This window comes from Opisthorchis viverrini (genome assembly GCF_000715545.1).
Source record: "Opisthorchis viverrini unplaced genomic scaffold opera_v5_213, whole genome shotgun sequence".
Lineage (NCBI taxonomy): Eukaryota > Metazoa > Platyhelminthes > Trematoda > Opisthorchiida > Opisthorchiidae > Opisthorchis > Opisthorchis viverrini.
In genome coordinates, this window is record NW_008751871.1 from 280,983 (window position 1) to 300,845 (window position 19,863).

Genomic DNA, 19,863 nt, shown 5'->3' on the forward strand with positions numbered 1-19,863 from the left:
TACTCTGTAGCACACTAAGTTCTGAGAAGTTGGGAGGACCTATTTCGACGCTTCTTATCAAGTATGAATTGATCGCTTTTCATGAACTTCAATAAACAATGAGAGACTTCAGCACTAGATGAGACAGACACGGAACGGTTGTGTGGACTGGGAAAGAATCGAATTATGGGCTTGATTGTTGTTTTGTCACGATTATTCTAGCCCTACCTATCACCAGTGGTGGTGTTGACTTTTTAATTTGTGCACTGCTGATCGAATCATATTTTGGTATCTAACTTACTCACTTCGTCAAGGCAGTTATTGAGAAGCGACTTTCTAAGGTTACAGTCAGTGTTCTCTGGTTCTATATCACTTTGGTCTGTCTACGTACAGATTATTCGAGTTACGTGGCATTGCTTGTTCTTTCTTACTAGTGTCTTTCGAACCCGGTATTGTACCTCGGATCCAGTGGTCATGAGTGCGCTGTCATTCTCCGCGCTCCAAAGAGTATTGAACACTTCATGTACTTCACTTAGCATCTATTGTTTTCACACCCAACTAGCTTACAAATTTAGAAGATGATCTAACTCGGGTGATAAAAGTCGGGATGACACGCCTCCTTTTTGGTTTCCCTGAACATTCCTACTTTCCCTTAGTTAGCCGTTTTATGCTCATGTTCGCTATCCCTAGAACTAAAGGATACCAGTGAAAGGAGGAAAACCATCCGTCCAGTAGAACAGAGTACCGGACAGAAAAGTAAAACTCTCATTTGCCCCTGTTTGAAAAAACAAACATCCGTCTTCTTCTCGGGCATGTCTTCCTGAACTTTCCCGGATATTCATTGACTATCACGCAATTGTACACAAATGCTGCAAAGCGGTTCCACAAATTCCGTAATAAATCCTACCTTCCATTAGATCAAAGCGGAGTTGCAAGGAAATCATATACTACTCACATTCCTAATCAGTAGTATCAATCGTTACCAAAATTTCCCTAATTAAAGGTCGCTAGCACGACCCCGATTTTCACTTAACTCCGTCAAGTCAGCCCCAGCAGTTGGTTTGGTTGACATCTCTTCGGATGCATCATGCCACTTCCGAAGCTGAGTCCCATTCACTCTTTTCGATTCCCGACCATTTCGGATTGTATAGACTTTACCCCCGGTGCTCGGTGACGAATAACAGACTTGCCATCGAGTGCCCAGCTTCCTCGACCCCAGTCAACTCCTTCCAGAACTCTGATGATCCTTCCACTTGAACTTCGCGCTTATGGGGAATGGTCGTGCCTTTCTACTTGCCGTTTCCTCTCTAATCATTTCCTAAACGGTGGTCAAGTTTTTTCGAGCTTTCTTCCTTTTCTTTCCTAGCTCCTCCGGGGACAAGCGTCTTGCCGGCCACAACCAAATTTCCTGATCAACCGGAGGGCGTGGATTTCCCGTTCGCCTTCCTTACAAGCACGACTGGGGAACTGTACGCATTATTGGCTTCTTCAATTATGCCATTCTTCAACGTCTCCTGAATATGTTTACGGACATCCCCCGTAGATGGAGCGGCAACGGACGGGGGCCGTAACATCGAAAGCGTTCTGACGACAGAGGAATTTCGTGTTCAGTCCTCGGGCAAAGGCCAAACGGTTACTCACCACCCGTGAACGGTTCAGAATATCCCTCGACCACGGACCATACTGACGGTACGTTACAAGACGAACGTTTTCGGACACAGCTCATTCACCGCAGCGCTTGGATAACCTTCAAGCTTGATTGCGCCATACTCTTCCATCAGCTTTCCCTGCTTTAGGTCAAGCACGGAATCTGTGACCTTGAGAAAATCCACCCATAATATTGTCTGTCCTACGTCTGGGCTGATCAGGAACGCGTGCTGCAAGAACTTGTTGCCTAGGCGTATCGAGTACGTTGAAATTCCGTCAATCTTCAGTTGATATCCACCAACAGCTCTCACGGCTAGCGCGCACGGTCTGCGTTCAGCTGGGTTCCCTCTCCGCCTCAGCGATATGCCTGCTCCTGTATCAATCAAACATGACTCCCTTTTTCCCGTCTACCTTGACAATGGCATGTATGGTAGCTTGTATCAATGCGCTAATCGCAACCCACCCAGGAAAAGAGGACTACTCTAAAGTTTTATTTTGTACAAGTGATCGTGTACGGGACAGTGATTCTTCCAGTGGCCAGGCTTGCCACACATGTAGCATCGGCTGGTTCGAGCGTGCCTCCGCGATTCCATCTTTAGGGCTGCAAGCTGTTCTGCGAGTTAGTCCACTCTTTTCCGCAGTTCACCCACTATTGAACCATCTTTTCTCCTGCGACTGGAACGTGGCCAGTGGTGCCTCGGCCAATTCCCGTGCAAGATGCACCAGCTCCTCCACACTCAAATGGCCAGTTGCTCGCGCCAACCGCAATTGGGCACCAAGCGCGGGCTGCATTCCTCCAATGAACTGCCCGACAGCAACTGGTGGCGCGATACTCCGTCCAGTCCCGGCAAAGCGCGATCCAACGACTGCTGCAGGCCAGTGAACAACACGGTCGGATCAGATCCAGGTGCCATCCTGGCCGTCTTGAACTGCCACATAGCCTCCTGGTGGTCCGCTGCACGGACTTCCTCGTCGGCGGCCCAGTCGATCTTCCGAGCGTTTCTTCTGGCCGCATCCAGGGCCGCCTCCGCCCACCCCCTCCCCGAGGAGAGTCTTCAGCACCGTCAACTTACGCCGGTCGGTTTCCAATCCAGCAGCCTCTGCAACCTCCTCAAAGTCCTTCAGAAATGTCCAACCATGTCTATCCTCAAATGATTGTGGCCACGGGGCCTTATCCTGGTCACAGCACCAAATGAAAAGAAGAAGGTCATCACTGCGGAGTTATTTACTAGAAAATGTCAATTGAACAGTTACAGACTATTGGACAGGGGAGTAAAACTCTCATATGCATCATGTGTTACAAAAACTGAATATCCATCTTCTGCCTGAATACGTCTTCCTGAACTTTCCTGGATATTCATTGACTGACACTCAATTGCAAGCAAATGCTACAGAGCAACCCCACAAATTCCGTAATAGATCTCACTCTTCAATAGACGCGAAGCGGATTTACGGCAAAACGTGTTACTCCCATGCCCCCATCAGTAGTATCCCAGTTACAATGAGAGTGAGCGTAGCATGCTTAACTAACTGCTTCCTTGTTTTTCAGTTTCACCTGCTTATTTGCTTTTACTGCTGTCCGCTGTCTATGCTTTTTGACGGTGTTTACGAACGATTAACTTTAAAATTAGTAGCAGAAATCGAAGGTCATCCTGTCTCCACAAGGACTCGTTTGTATTGAATTACCGTTATTTTCATATAGACTTAATACACCACTCATAAGGTTGTCAAAATGCCTTCGACAGCCAACTACCGGTTTTGCTCTTCTTGGGGCTCATCACTTAGGGATAATCCCCAAATTTCCGACAAACCCATGTTCTACTGTACCCCAAAATGAACTGATTTCAGCAACCACACTCAATTTGGTTTTGACGGGAGACACCTGAAACCCAGCTGAATCGCTCGTTTATGATGTTAGTTTTATAGATTTGGGGAAGGGGGTGATATTTCTGTCCTTAGGGGAATACTTTTAGAATAGTAATTTTCTGGTTGAATTATGACACCAGTTTTGTAGAACCTGCTTCCGGTAAAGAGAAAACATTTAAGCAGTGTTTGCTCTAGTAATTTATGACAAAAAACAAGGAGACAAACAAAAGAATTCGGCATCAGAATAGTCGATGTGCCGACGTTCATTGGTATTCGGCACGTGTGATTCGTGATCCACTGTCCGGTTGACTGTAGATCGCACAGTGGTTAACCACACCCAAAAACAAAAAAACCTGAAATTCGCGTAGCTGGCATTAAGAGAGCTGGTAATATAACTTTATTGATCGTCATCAAATAATTTGATGTGGCAGTAATACCGGTTGAATGATAGAAGCCCATGTTTTCGTAGAGTATATATGACCAGGTCAAAAAGACGTTACTGTACGGCGCAAAATGGTGTTTAGCATTAGAATAACAAGGAAAATCTAATTTGTAAAATAGGATAACCTATAATTTGGGCAAATTTTCTTGTAGATTCAGAAAACGGCTACCTGGCGGAGTGAAGACAGCCATATTAGGGATTTAAACAAAGATCATCGTCAGTTATTACATTATGAACGTCAGAATTTATGGACCGTAACAGAACGTTGGCCAAGATAAAAGCATTACTTATAGGAGTGTAAGGTCTTCGACTAAGATATCACACCACAATTGTGGTCCCTCTCGTCCAGAAAAGGTACAAAAATTACTTCAAATCCAGTATATTTTAAATGAGATTACCGAATAATAATTTACAACGTTCCGGTTTACGACTTCGGAAATTCTTTAAACGATCAAATGTTCTTGAGAAGAAATATATACTAGCTTCTAGCATATCCACTGTGTGGCAGAATTCACAAATTTTACGTCGCTGGAAGAATATAAAACCATTACTTTGAGTAACAGTCTGATATTGCACGTGGTTTCCTTCACATACCATCCACATTTCAGTCGACGGTTCACCTAAAGTAGGCATCAAGTCAGCAACCTTATCCATGGAATGTACAAAGTTCAGGTAGATCCTAGCCTCATGACCCCCCACTTATCCCCGGTCTGCCACGCACTGCCGAAACTTTTGTAAGCCGGTTGTCAATTTCGGCGAGAACCACCCGATGCACCAATAATTAGACACACTACCAACGTGCGAAACTTTTCTTTGAGTTCTCGGCATACTGCTTGAACTTTCCAATGAGGTGAGTGTTTTATACGAACTATGCTTGCGCTCTTTCATTCAGAGTGGTTTATTGGAATATAAAGCTGTGTCGAGGAGCCATATTAGTATAATGCCTGTAAGCAGCTAGTTGTAAATTAGAGCACTACACATGTTCATCCACTGTTCAAATGTTAGCCTTGTCAGATGCAATATTCCTTGAAAATGTAAGATCTAAGGAGGAATCCCTGGATCCAATCATATGCTTATGAAGTCTTACGTTCAGGCTATGACACCATTGGCATCATTTATTTACTGACAAAGGAGAGGTAGCTGTCCTACCTGGACAGTGCTCTCCTGGTATCAACCGGTGCCTATGAGGCCGTGACTCACTTTACACAAGATCGGTTAACATCAGTGTGCCCGTCAGTACGGAATGGCTGGTAAAATGCGTAGTACGTGTCGGGTTGTATCACTTTTGAAAACTCATGACATTCACGCCTTTCGATTGCCTCTACAAAATAACTGGTATGGAAGACTCGGGAGAAATCTCTCGTGAACCTGTAGAAGGCATTGGAATCGCTCATTTGATCTTGTGTTTTTGTTTTGCATTGAATTATTCAATATCACTTAATGACTACCGTGCAACGAGCATGTCAAAAAACTATACTGATTTAACTGTATTCAACCAACCATTGAAAAATCCAGTATTATCAGACATGAACACCAGGACCATAAACAATTGCAAACGATTATAGACGGTACTGAGTTTCGCAAATGATTCGACAAATAGACCAAATTTAGGATATTCTTTCAATAGCTTACTATATACCAAAACACTTCTGAACTAGGACCACTGCTTGCCAAGTTGGTTGACGCGCTGACAGAAGCAACCTCCTGTCAGTGGTTACCACTCTTCTGTCAACGATAGATCACATCGGCGAAAAACAGATATTCTGAATCGGTAATTTGGCGCTAGCATATGCGCACACACTTATCTGTGATCTCGGTCACATCCTTCGGATCTTGTTCTACCATCTGTGTCACAGGTTTTCGCTCACTTGTTTGCGTTGTTTACACGGGAGAAAATGGCAATTCGTGGACGCGAGCACATTTTATCCGTCATACACTTCTGTCCTCTGTACTTATTTGACCATGGGTACAAATTCATTATTCCTAATTTTAATAAATGACCCAAATCATTTGACTTTGAGGCCTGTACCTTGAGGCGAAAAACTTTCGCCATAGAATGTGCAAGAAAGATGATGGTGCCACATCCACAGGTGAATTCAACAAAGCTCTTGCAAAATGGAATGCCCCAGGTAAGCTCTATGGAGTTTGCCGAGCCTTCCGGAGAAAAGACATATGAAGATATGGACCAATCCTAGACAGATTCAATCAACATCACGCACGCAGTACTCTGTCATCACCACCTGGACATGTATAAGAGGTGGCAGCACGGTGTTGTGATTCGACACTTCATACGAGTAGTGTTTTTTGGGTGCAATCCCTAATTATTTGCGTGAGATCTTTCTAAGTCCCTTTTGGAAAAACAGCCGTCACTCGAAGGACAAACGTTTTAGCGATTTGGATTCACTTGCACTGAATAGGTGTGCTGATCAGCCACCCTTGGCCAAGCGGTTAATTGTTCAACCACTGGTCGGACGATCGCGACCTGTAAGCTCTATGAGTTTCATGAGATGCACACTGTTGATGAATCCCAACAACGATAAAACAGCTGTGCAGTGCTTCTCGGTTTTTCAACCTAACTGACAGGATGAAACCTCTACTGAATATGATCAAATCTCTTCAGGATGATTGGCTTTTCAAAAGACAAATTTGAAATAATAAGCTCTTCTGAAGAACATCGATTGACAAAGTAAAGGAAATTTTCAATGGTGCATTTGCCTTCATCGAAAAGTCATCAGCCTCTGTGCCTCTAGGCATACTGAATTAATATTCACTTTTCAGATCAAATACTGCCAGCGAGAGGATGCGCGATCAATTAAATACCGACAATTAGTCGCAGTCTTTGTGAGTCTAGGGCAGCCAGCGTAATATTACCGCATAGTTGCTGCTTGTCGATTGTCTAAACTCATTTTTATTCAGTTCAGGCGTTGTCCAATAATCCGGATTCATGAAAATTCTCAAAACATCACATGAAGCAAGTGGACCCAATTTCGGAGTTGAAACACCTTTTGATTTGCATACTCGCTCATTCAAATTGTGGTGTGTGGCAGGCGGAGAGCTCGAGTTTCGATCTGTGAGACATATAGGGAACCGATCGATTCGCTGTTGATGGCCGGAACATGCGCGAATGCAAAATGGTCGTAAATTTTGCATTTGTTCAAAAAACTCTCTAAATGCAAAGAAGTAAACGATTCAAAACTTACAAGTGGAGAACGGATAGCCCACAACAGTAAACTTCCCCAGGTATATGCAACAATCACAACCCCCTTTAAGGTGCGTGATTTGGGAAGGTAGGCTTAGGCTTTGAGTACAACTAGGATTCATCGAGGTTTCTGAGTTTGTGTAATAAGCATCTCTAATGAGCTTACGGAATGTTAGCTGCGAGGCCGAAAATGATCCATTGTCCCGCATCCTATGGACTTACATGTAGCTATTCATTTTCATATTTCCGGATAAGCAAATACTCTTTAATACTGGACGTGAGACAAAATCGATCACGACTATTCCGGACAAATCAGTGTAATATCAGAAGAAATGAAGGTCATTACAGAGTACACGGAATAATCCTTCGGCCACCAGCTTTCCCCTTTAGTTTTGTGGTGGTCACACTTTGAGAATATCTCATATTTTGTGCTACAGGTGCACATCTGCAAGTACATCTACGCACATCCTGACTACCTGAACCGAACGCTTGTTACAGATGAATTGGTTTAATGGCATCGACTGCTTCGACTGGGTCTTTTGGAATTCATTGCTTCACCTTCGTCAGTCTAATGCAGCACGCTGGTTGCGTAAATGAGAACGAGAAAAAAATTCAGCCTGGGTGTTAGAGGGGGCATCCATATGGCACTGAAACGTGTTTAGATAGTATTATGATAAGGAAAACTGTGGTTGCGTAATAGAGACACACTGACTTTCCTAATGGTGTTCAATCGCTTCACACAGTCGCTTGAAATCGTGGTTGAAATGTGTGGTAACCCCATCCCGCTCCTTCAATCCAGTGATGTTCAGTGAACCATGGGTGGGTAAGGTGAAATTCTAACGTGGTATGCTGACGTCAATGCACAAGTAGAAACTAGTATAGTGCCATTAGTATTGAAACAGTGATTACATATCTCTGGACGGTTATCGGTGTACTGATAAAAAAGTGAGAATCGGTCGACCTGTTCTTGCCAGTCGATCAGTGAATCAACGACGCGTCCTAGAACATTCGTGATTCTGTCACGATGCCTCATGCGATAAAATTTTGAAAGATTGTAAGACAGCTTGTGGGCTGGTTAGTCATTCTGGTCCCTCGGGAAATACGAAGATGGGAGTACACTTTAAAAGGTACGTTTTGTTTGAATTGAGCCCTCCAAAAGCCAATCCTACCGTTGTCAAAGTTTTATAATATCAGTTCGACGAGTTTAGTATCGGCAGAAACCACAAGGAAGTGGTTAACAATGATCTTGGCGGGACTTTATTCTGGTCCTGAACAATCCTATGCAATGTCAAAATGAAGGATTCAACCGGCGTCCTTCTTGGTAATATTTCGTTACCACGGCACACATGTGGCTGCATATTTGACAAGCAACCTGCAGGAAAGCACAAAAACATTAGTCTTTCAGATTCGGCAACTAGTGATCTCTGAGAACTGGAAGAAATTTAGGATGCACGTCAGAAGTGCAAAGTCCCCCTTTCTTGCTAAAAAGGGGGTCTCATCAAAATTGCTCGAATTCTTGCCTGTAGTCCGAAAAGAGAACTAGTCTCTTCGGGGTTACAAGAGTCGATGGTAACTTAAGCGGACTGACCAGATAGTCCTTTTGGGTGGAGCTTCTCAAGGTTGCTACCTTTAGAGTGGATACGATGCTGTTTAAGTATAGTGTGTGACCCAATACACTGACCTTGAATGAGATCGCAAAAGAACAGCTACCTTCATACGAGGTACGAAGCTGATACGGTCTGAAAAATTAAGCGGCGCTCTTTCTGTTTAGTGGAATACATAATTGCAGCACATTTATCATCTTTGCAGTAAGTTCTTGTCACAACCTATGCTGAGGATTAGTGGTTTCTGTCTTTGAATCCCCGACATCTTGAACGCTGAGATGGTTCCTGCGTGCATATTCTGCAGAAATTACCGTAAGGCTCTCAGCTTTTCGCAAGTCTGAACTCCGGACCGACCCAGAGAATGCCCGCTGTGGCGTAATGACCATGACTTCAAGATGATGCGGTATGTAAGGTTGAGCTATAACATCAAAGAATTAAAACCTCATTGAAACTATCCATAAATGCTAGAAGGTAGTGGTTACACAGTTATAACTGAGTACGCGTCAGGCACCTGTTCTAAGCGCGCCTTACGAAGGATGTTTTTCTGTTGTTCATGTTGCTTACTGAACCACCAGAAAGATTCAACCTCTTCGAAAGTTTGTTGTTCCAGTGGGTCATACTGGTAGCACATTATGCTATTTGGACCGTTTAGAGCAGACATTCTCCTATAAGTGAAAGTCACCTTTCCCACAGCTCGGCTTGAAAGTACTGTCCACTGTAACCTCTGCCGCTGGTTTACTGCAGTCATTCCAGGAGATGTTAGACTAACTAACTTGGTGGACGCTCGCGACTGTCTACTTGACAGCTCAAGTGCTTTTAAAGTTTGATAAACCCGTTTTCCGATAGAACATGACTCTTGTCACCTCTGATTTCTCTTTTTCAAAACTTTCGTCGATTGTGCTTGATCTTTTTAGCGATATTCGAAGGAATTATCATGGAAGATATAGGCTTCCGTTTTTGATGAAAGCAGATTGCCTATAGTCCATTTCATACCCCTTTTCACCTCTTTTCAAAACATGATGTTATTCAACTTATTCAGACGAAATGTTGGTTATCTCTAACACAAACCCCTCCCTAATTGCAAAACATGGAGATTTATTGCGTTTACATCAACCGCTTAATTTTTTGTTCGTAATACTGACTCGGTTTCGGGTTTTCGTTCCGCGGTTTCACGCAGTTAACCTCGACACTTCACGTGCATTCGGTACCTGTCTGAGTTTGGGCTGACTATCGCCGAGTTTGGAGAAGCACAGATGAGAGGCTGGTTAATGAGTGAAAAAATGAATGTATATTTGAGCATTTTCGTCTCATCATGAAGCTAATTTAGAGGCTAATTTGGTGAGATATTATCATTTCTATCACTACTGCCGATCGTGGGCGTAAAACATGCATGTCATATGCAATAAGTAGTACAAACTGCGTTAGACTGTTGATTATTGGTCAGTTTACACAGTAACAGAACAACATAAGAAATATGTAAGAGAATACGGGATGTGCGTAGGCACTGATGGTTTAGAGGCATTTGTTAAGTGTTGGCCAGGTAGCAGTGTCTCTGTTCGTCGAGTTTCGCAACTGACTTGCAAGCATTTTGTCACCATTGAGGCAATATCGTTATTGAGTGTGCTGACTGTCCTTCTGACAACACGCGTTTGCAGGTGTGACAACTGCTCGAATTCAGGATATCGCTTCCAACAAGTGGCTCTCATTCCCTTATTTTGCCAATCAGCGTTGAATGAAGCTGTAGCAGCTGGATTTGTGGACGGGAAAATGAACTGCCTGGATATCAAAACCTGATGATATTCCCAATCAATTTGAATGGGGTAATGATTAGCGAAGTTCACTAGCATGCGGATTGCACTGATGTTAATGAGAGGCTCAGATATATCTCTCGTTTGCTGTGTTCTTCAAATGAGTATGCTGCACAGAAATCACTTCACATTCCAGTTCGCAGGACAATAGGGATATCGCAATTTTTCATTCGCCTCTTGGGCATTTTTTCTAGCATTCTGTGAATCCTATATTGCACGCTGCTTAATAGTGTCAACATCTGACAAATAACCTACAAGAATACGGCTCAGTACCCACCTCATCAGCTCTGTGGGATGTAGTGCAAATTTATCGATCTCACTAAAAAGTTTCTTTAGGACGTAAAGGACACGTTTACTAACAGATTCTCAAATATCGAACACAGCCGCAGAATACTGCACTTTATAAAGCAAAACAAGACCCACACAATGAAAGTATTATTTCTTTTTTTTTGGGAATGTAAATTTTGCGAACTCCCGTGATTTCTTGATGAACCTCTAGCTGGTTTTCTTCCAGCTTTGGGCCTATATTCTGTCCCTAGTGAGAAAGTTCGTCAGCCACAGGAGTTCGCTTGGATGAATTTCAAAGGCCAGATGTGTGAAGCTGCATATACCATTTATGTTAAACGAGCATAGCTGTAATTAACTGAGACGCGATGGGCTATTGCAGGCCGAGCATGAGAAACGCTGAGATCCCTGAGTCTGTTGTTTTTATCATTTCCTGCGTTCTACAGAACATATTGCAGGCGAGTCATCAGTCCACTTTATTCCACAGGCCCAACCTTCGCAAGTATTAGACTCTCTACCAGCACCGTGAAATTTTTGGGGACAGCTCACAGCTGCTCTCAGGTGGTTGGGCGTGGTTTAAACTGTGTTCGACATGTCTGCGATTATGGTTAGTGGCCCTGTGGGGCTGAAGAAAGTGTAGAAAAACGTCAAGCGAATGGATGTACTAATGATCACTTTGAATCCACCCGATAAACCCCTAGTCAGGACAAAACCTGTGCTGGACTGCTTTTTAGGACTAGCCAAATCTTTCTTTTTAAGTGACACCTTCACGCTTCAGATAGATGAATTTCTAGACGCATTAAACACGTGTAGTACACTTAGAATTTACTTTGACTCACGTTCTCTATGATAGGAAACCAACTTTTGTCATTTTTGTCATGGTATACCATATATTTTTCGGGAGGGAGCAACATGGAACGGGGAGCTGGTACACACAAAAGTTAGAAAGTTAAATAAGCTCCAATGATTATTTAGGTCGTTCTAGGGTGTAGACACACTGTCAGGCAGAAATAAAGTTTCTGCCACTCGGCCATCGTGCATGCAGATGTGTGGAACCCGGTCTTTTATTCCACATAAAATCTGGCAAACTGATACTTGCCCGCAGTTAGGTTTGTAGCTCAAGACTGTACTGAGCGAACGAAGTATGATTACTCTTGGTAACTTGCTGTTTACGCAAGATGTGTTTAGTCGATCCGAGTCGCTCATCGGCTATGAGGGTCGGACTGGAAGGCAAAGGGCTAGTGTAGAGTGGTAGATTAAAAATACCTTAAAAATCGTGTAGTCATGAATCAGGATAATTCACCATCCATCAGGTTACGTCATCTCCATCAAACATCATTAACTAGTGAACTGCTCTTATATTTAGCGTTATCTTCAGAAAAAACACTAAAAACGATTCTCTGCTGTTCTGTTCAAATATATACATTCCTACTCCGATTGGTAGCCATCTTGATTAGTTTCTGGGCTAAGCTCCCATTCCAGAATCTCATGTTCCAAACCTCCATGACAGAATTCAGCAAGGAGCGGCTTTTCATTTGATACCCTCCTTTATAGTCTCCTGGTTTTGGTTTGCTTCCACTCTTTTGGAGACCACGCAAATTGACTGAAAGCTAAAGTCTGCCTCGAATATTGGCCATGGACAAAAAGGTTCCCAATAGAAATCGCTCTTGCACGATCAACTTAAGGTGATCTTTAAAACTATCTAAAATGCGTTACATATCATTCGATCAATGACCAAAATCTCAGTAATTTTAGGTATGGTGGGCTGACGAAACATTCATAGTTGACTGTGGTTCTATCCTCATTCCGGAGGCAGCTTCAGTCAGCTGGGTTCCTCTCAGACTCCTCAACGTCTGAACGTAGTGTGAATGAAGTCGACATCACAAAACTTAGGTGAATACATAGTCAATCATGCTTCTCCTCAACTTAAGTATTTGTAGCAACCCTCCGCTCGTTTGAATAACTGTCTGAATTGAGTAGACTAACAAATGGAAACTATAAGACTCGAAAAGTAGAATGAGAGTGGAAGCGAGGGTGCTGACGGGTGGGGTGGGTACGAGTGATGGCGAAGAGCAGAGCTACCTAGGGTGGGTTGACTAATTTATAAGTGCAAGCCCCTCAACGACGGCTGCATTCTACCCTATCAATAAGTACCCACCGTCTACGAAATTTGTCAACTACTGTCTAACCGCGAAGACAAAATTTGCTAGGTTGTCCAGTTAAAGCACCCGTAACTCGTTACCCTATCAAGGGCCGAACGAATCATCTATGATCAACTGTGTGTCTTCCCTTTAGAGCCAAAATCGACGAGAAGCTGGATAGAAAAGAGTGGCTTTGCTAATCCCGTAGCATGAGGACAAAAGCAAAACAATTTTCCCAGAGTAGATGAACTTGTCAACAGTCGTAAGCAGATCATCCGTTTTGTGGACGGTCGGGTATTCCAGAGCCAGTCTAGTCGGAAAACTGTGAATAACAAAAGTTCATATTGCCTCCAGTCAAATGTAATTTTATTTTCAAAGGGTGAGGAAGGTGAAGAAGAACGATTTCATCACTGTATTCATTATTCGTAGGCCAACTGAAAGAAGGTCTTCCCACGTATGGCCGTTCCCATCTGATAATAAAATCCAGAAGCTAAAAATTGGTAACTTTATCAAGCGTCGTTGGTGGTCCCACCTTTACTGGACGAACGGTACAACACACTGCCATCGACAAACACCTTCCATGGACCGAATGCGAACGTAATGCACCGAGTGCGCACAATCTCTGTCCCACGACAGATTCTGAACTTATTCACTACCAGTGTTTCTGTGGCGCATACAACAAGCAATCCAGCTTGTTCGGCATACAAATAACCATGGATTGCACTTACCTTTGCTAACATTGAAAACTTTCGCCTATTAATCTCTGTAAAAGAGCCACCATACACCCTGGATAATCTAGACCGACTGGCGTGTGCAACAGATCATTTTTGGGTGTCAGTATTGATCTTAAGATTTGGAAACCGGAGTTGACTAGAACTCATGGTTTTTGGGAAATAAAAGTTTTACCTTGTCCTCAAATTTCCGTCGATGGTACGGCTAGAGTCATGCGGATTTTGTGACAGCTAGACACTCGTGAAGATTGAGTATGATAATGAAGAAATGCCTCACTGTCGCCTGTTTTGTCTGCCCTGACAAAGGAATAAAGTAGCACACATCCGTTTTGTGATTATGCTATCTAACCCCAACGAGTCAACCAAGTGGCTGAAGGTGAATCCCAGTTTTTTGGAAGCTTATTAGAAACCCAGATTCACTGCATGGATAAGAGGAAGTTGATTCAATCTTGGTCGCAGTTTTGAGTTAACTGAGGTCGAGTGTGCACGGTAGTAAAGAAAATAGATATATTGGTCCTTATTATGATCACTCTGATTAGTTTGATCGACATGAAATAAGTCTTCCTTAACCGTTTTTGTGACTAGCTGCTGATTTCATTTATGACGTCGATATTTCAGCGCCATGCGCTACAATTATGGTTGCATTTTAGGTATCGCCTGACTCTACGTTGACAACAATATTATTTATAAACAGTACTCACAAAAAATTCACTGAACTAGAAATAGTATATGTGTGTGAGAGTTTGTAGTTTGCAAGTTGATTTTAGCTGCAATCAAATGGAAATGCCCGCAGTCTGGGAATTGTCTGCATTTCTGACCCCTCCAATTTAGTCGCGGGATCGTGTTGAAGAGTTGGTTCGTAAGTCTGTCTGCCTGACCGTTGATTTTCCTAGTAGTGTGCTGGAAATCACTTTGTTTGGTTACACTGTGGTTGTTTAAATACCACTTTGCAACCAGTAAGCTAAAGTGCCAATTTTTAGTTAACTCAATGCTCCGTAACCAGGACAGGGGGACGCATCATAGTGGAGATACACCAAATGTTAATGTATCTGTCTTTGACCAGTATAAGAATTGCTAATGTTACGATTACGCGATGCCCGTCTGAGCGTGCACTTGGCACCAGTTCAGGTAACGATATATCACGCCGATCTGAATGAGTGCTGTATTTTTTGTGATGCGTACTCGTCTTTCTCCTCTCTTCACTGTGAAATTGCAACTGTGGATTTATTTCTAACCGTGCCGAATGGAAGTGGTGTGGCTATCTGAAGGTCTCGGGAGCAAGCAAACAGGCCATTGCGATATTGATATTGACATTGCAACATTACTGCGATAGTTATTCTAATTAACCCTAAAGAAGGGCACGTAACCCAATCGATCCATTTTTCGGGGCAACGGATTTATAAAAGCTTGACCCATCTCAACTCTAGGTTCCACAACCGCGATCGCAATAGCGCAACGCCAATAATTCAGCTCTAGCTAAATGCACACCAACCTCCCAAAAGTTCCAGTTCGATCTTTTCCACCGCATCACACCTGATACAGCGCGGTGTGACATACAAGCTTACCTCAAAGATCCTTGACAAAGATGAAGCGGACGACGGACAGAAATTTCACTTTTTCCACATCTGTAGAACCATCACTGCGACCAACATCTGGCATATGAGTAAGAGTGCACTAAGATATGCTCAAGTGTGACTCAATTACTCTAGGTTGGGTCCGACAGACCGACTGTTGCACAGCAACGAGTTCGTTGCTGCAAAACATGGAGGTAGCCTTACAAAGGGAATGGGGAAGTCTGATGCTGTACTGTGCAGTGGCCTGGCGTTCGTCATACTTAGGCAGAGCGAATATGTACGTATCAGAGATACACGGCAAGGGGACTGGAATTCCGCGAAAAAGAGTAGAGGGTAAAAATGCGGAAGATTTTGAAAACATCCCAATACAGCTGAAGTTTCTCAAACGATTGCGAAACGTTACAGTCGATGGCTGATCCAAGCACCAATTTCAAAGAGGATGCGTTCCCGTTTAGAAAAAGATTCTGGCATACCTGAAGGTGTTTCGTGCTGCAGTGGATAGATGAAAATGTAAAACATGTTGAGCCAAGCCGAACTGTCAGATTTCGATTCCGTAGGCCAACATGAATAAAATTTGAGGACCACGTGACAAGTCATCAGGACTGCGCAAAAATGAATTCGACAGACACAAGGGTCCCAGAAACATTGTACTGTCACTGATAGATATGAGCTACTGAATTAAATCTCATAATCGCATGACATATTCCCAATATTCTCATACACCCTGGAACCTAAACCACTCGCTGATTCCAGTGTTGGTAAAATTACCATGTTACAACACATCTTGATCAAACAGTTGGTCTTGTCTCTGGTTCTTCTTCGAGTTGAGCCGCCCAGTACGAAAATACTCCTTTCAAAACAGCTGACATACTTCCAGGCATGCGGGCCAACCTACTGGTGAACCAGTATATCTCATTTCTCTTGCTAATGCCTAGAATAAAGAGCTTTGTATCATCTCGCAGTCTGTCGATGAAAACAAGCAACGACACTAGACTTTTCGTCAGATAAATGCAGATGTGGAAAATATTTTGTATTTTTTGATTCTGCCTGGCGTCCTTTGTCCAGTAGGGGGGTAAGTATTGCCTGAGTGTTTTCCTTTGTGAAGTAAGTAATCTACTTGCAAACAACAGGGAAATCAGTCGAGCTGTGGTGTAATGGAATGTCTCGAAAATCAGATGAAGCCATCAATCTGCTAATTGTCTGACAGTGGTGGAGATCCTGTCCTACACTATCACACCAAATCCACACTAGCTATGCCTCCCAGTGAAAGCCCTTTCCTTCGTTATTAGCCAGTCTCTTATCAGTTTCCTTTTGCAGGCTCTCATTGATGACTACTAACGGAGAGCTTGAGTACATATGTATGTATACGCACGTACTTACACCATGTGGAAAGTGAATGCTTTTTCTATCCATCCACGCTGAGTTAGGCTAAAGTGGCGCAGACGGTTGGCTTTATCCACGCGAAAAATAACTATAGGTTACCTGCAGTTCGCTTGAAGCATTCTCACTAAAGCCAATGAAGAATGCATTTTGGTACATGTGACAGCCCAAGACTGTCAACCTAAGAGTCATGTGATCAGTCTATCTGAACTCACCTGATAACTCCCCGATGAAGCAGAAGGTCTCTTTTGAATTTATTTTTCAAGATCGAATTAATACCCTGTGTTTCAGTGTCAGTAAATTAGCTATCCGAATACCTCCTCGTTTGGGAAGGAGGATTTTTGAGCTAATGATGATGCGTTGCTTCCCACCAAATTAACCAGTTCATTCTTATCACATGTTCGGTGTACTTTTGGTCACTGTAGCACACACAACATCACTCTTTGGTAACCCACTCAACTGTGGCACTTCTGACTGACAGATAATTATCGATTAATAAAGGGTCAATCGGTGAGGAGACACGCAGATCGGGTGACGCCCGAAGAAACGACTGCGGTTTATCCTGAGTGCAAATCGTTCAGTCGCCAAGTGCGGGCATTCACAACGCATGCGACAATGCGCACATAGTTCAGGAGCAGGGTATTCAAAATAGTGCGACCACGCGTGTGCGGCAAACCTCCTTCCTGTGAATCAGAAATCTGGAGGAATCACATCAAGTTAATTCAGGCTTCTGGTCCCGCTGCCGAACAGAAGTGCAAGAAAAGCGCGGTTGGGGTGGATTCAAGGCCTCATGTCTAGCTGAAGTCACTTGTTTCAAAATGGAAGCTGACTTAGTTCTCTCAAAGAACGGCGTATTTTTTTACCTCATCCACCCACTGCAGAACCTTCATGTATTTTGATGAACGAGTCTCTTGTCAAGAGCACATTAGTATTCCCCTGGTGACTCGAATTGGTGACGCGCTGTCCAGGCTTAGACCAGGCTTACAAGAATCGGTTACCTTGACTCACTATAACAATTCATTGATGAAAGTTTTCCAACTGTGCCTCTATCTTATTTTGTCGGAACGCAGTTGATTTTACTGAGCAATGCGGATTCTTCAAGCCTTCTTAGTGATAGAAGGTGAAAGTTTCTATCGCCAAGTGAGAAACCATATTATTTTGTATCATCCGTTACTTTTTCGAAGGTGCCATGATTCAAGCTATCTGAGTGTGGCTGAAGGGTGGGATTTGACGAATCTTCGAAACATTCAAGCTCCACAGATAAACAAAGGTATGGTGGTTTTGCATGGTTTGAGTACATGGTTGATGTAAAACACAGCTTGGACTGTTGATGAATCCCAAGCATTGGCTTCATTAACAAACAGTAAACGAGAGCTGATCACAGGGCCGGAGGGACCCAGCATGACGTAAGGTTGGTCGCGTGCTGATGTGCAGGTCATCCACAGAACGGTAGAACTACCAATAACATTGGCTACCTGTACACTAGACTCACACTTGCTGGTGTAGCTTGGAGATGCGAGAGATTCAGCCTACAGGCTCAACAGGTGATTTACTGTTTTAAATCAAGTAACAAACATGATATAGCAGTTGAGAAGGACGTTTCTTAACAATGGTCTTCAACAGGCTTGATGTTGTCCATGAGGGCGTTTATTACTTTCAGTAAGGCATGGCGATCAGAGGAAATCGGAGTATGAAATCCCAAAAAAGGGGCGAATGAATCCTTGAGTGTGACGGGGCCCCATTCTGGCATACCGTAACTTTCGTAAGCACAGCCGTTGATCTACGTTTTGTCTTTCTTTGGTGTGTGAGTGATTCGGGAAATTTACCTATAGTTTTTGTTCAAAAGGGTACGACGTAATGATAGAGTAGCTTGTGGCCAAGCAAACTATAAATTATAGAAGGGTTATTATGGGTCGCAGTGAGTTTTCATACCATCATTGAAGATGATGCTATAGCATATTTTGTTGGCTATTCCTAATTTGTGTTTTCTGGTGGGTTACGCTTGCAGCGTCTTTAAACAGGCTTTATTGGGAGCAGGAACTGATCCCCAACATTTCAACATTGCGTCATTCTTTTCAAAACTATTAAAAAAGCTGGTGATAACCAGAGCTTGTGCTAGTCAAACGTCGGCTAAATTCAAGCCTGATTATGAGTTAAAGGTGAGATTGCTGAGGTCTTGGTTTATTCGAGTGCGATGCTTAGTTCTTGTGGTGGGATGAGCTGATCGGTTCGGATGAATTCCGGTCAGAGAGGGTGAGCACAATGATCGTTATCACGACCTGCCAACCGGAGCTTTCACTCAACTAATAGGAAATTTTGTGTTTCCTATGCAACGTATTTTCTTAAGGCGCATCACTGTGAGAAGCTTCTGCATTTCGTTGCGGCTAGGATACAAAAAAGTTTATTACTTGTTCGCTCGTGCTTTAAAAATACCGCTGTCACAGTTGGTCAGTTTGAATATAAGGGAATCACTCAAAATTGCAATGGTACAGACCAACCAGCTCAGAACCATGATTGGGAGGTTGCATCTCAAATGAAAACCTAAAAATGATATGATTTTCATTTCTGTTTCTGACATCTGTGATGGTTCGTTATCTACAAAGCATTCACATAATCTTTGTTCTTCCGTATTACCATGAATGGTAGTGCTTGCTCAAAATTTTGTGACCACCTGTATATTGTGTTCACTTTTTTATCCTCAGTTGCCCCGATGAGGCCATACAATCATACTTATCAGACCTATTCATATTTCACAGTCCATAGGTGGGGAATATTACATGAATGAAACTCAAGAGGGGCGATGGACTCTAAACTCCAGTAAGGCATTTGTTGGCATACTACCATCGGTTTAATTTACCAACCTATTCTTTTTGCAAAAGAGCATATTCAGGCTATCGTCCCCAACCTAGATGCCATGAGGTTACCCACACTCTTGAATTTAAACGTCGATTCTCCCGCAGGTTTAAGCCGTAATTTATTGGTGTGTTTATCGGTCATAGAATTCCTGGTAAGCGCAAACCTGGCAGAAATCAAGGAACGCTCCTGAGAAGACTGATGGTTACAGTCAATCAATTCTTGTGAAAAGCATGCAGATAAAAATGTTAGTTGTAAGATAAACATCATGAAACCATAGCATTTTGTCCCTATCATGAGTCGGCTGGATGCGCAAACGATGATAAACAAACCAGCTACTCACCATACATCCAT

The 19,863-nt window shown here is 43.1% G+C and overlaps 1 protein-coding gene across 1 annotated transcript; it reads right to left on the bottom strand.

The window, feature by feature from the left end:
* Window positions 1-2,523: 2,523 nt before the first annotated feature.
* On the bottom strand, window positions 2,524-19,859 carry T265_08368 (hypothetical protein; the record flags this gene model as incomplete). Its single annotated transcript, XM_009174152.1, has 3 exons — window positions 2,524-2,802; window positions 9,049-9,155; window positions 19,853-19,859. The coding sequence occupies 3 exons, from the start codon at window positions 19,857-19,859 to the stop codon at window positions 2,524-2,526; spliced, it is 393 nt and encodes a 130-aa protein (XP_009172416.1).
* Window positions 19,860-19,863: the final 4 nt, after the last annotated feature.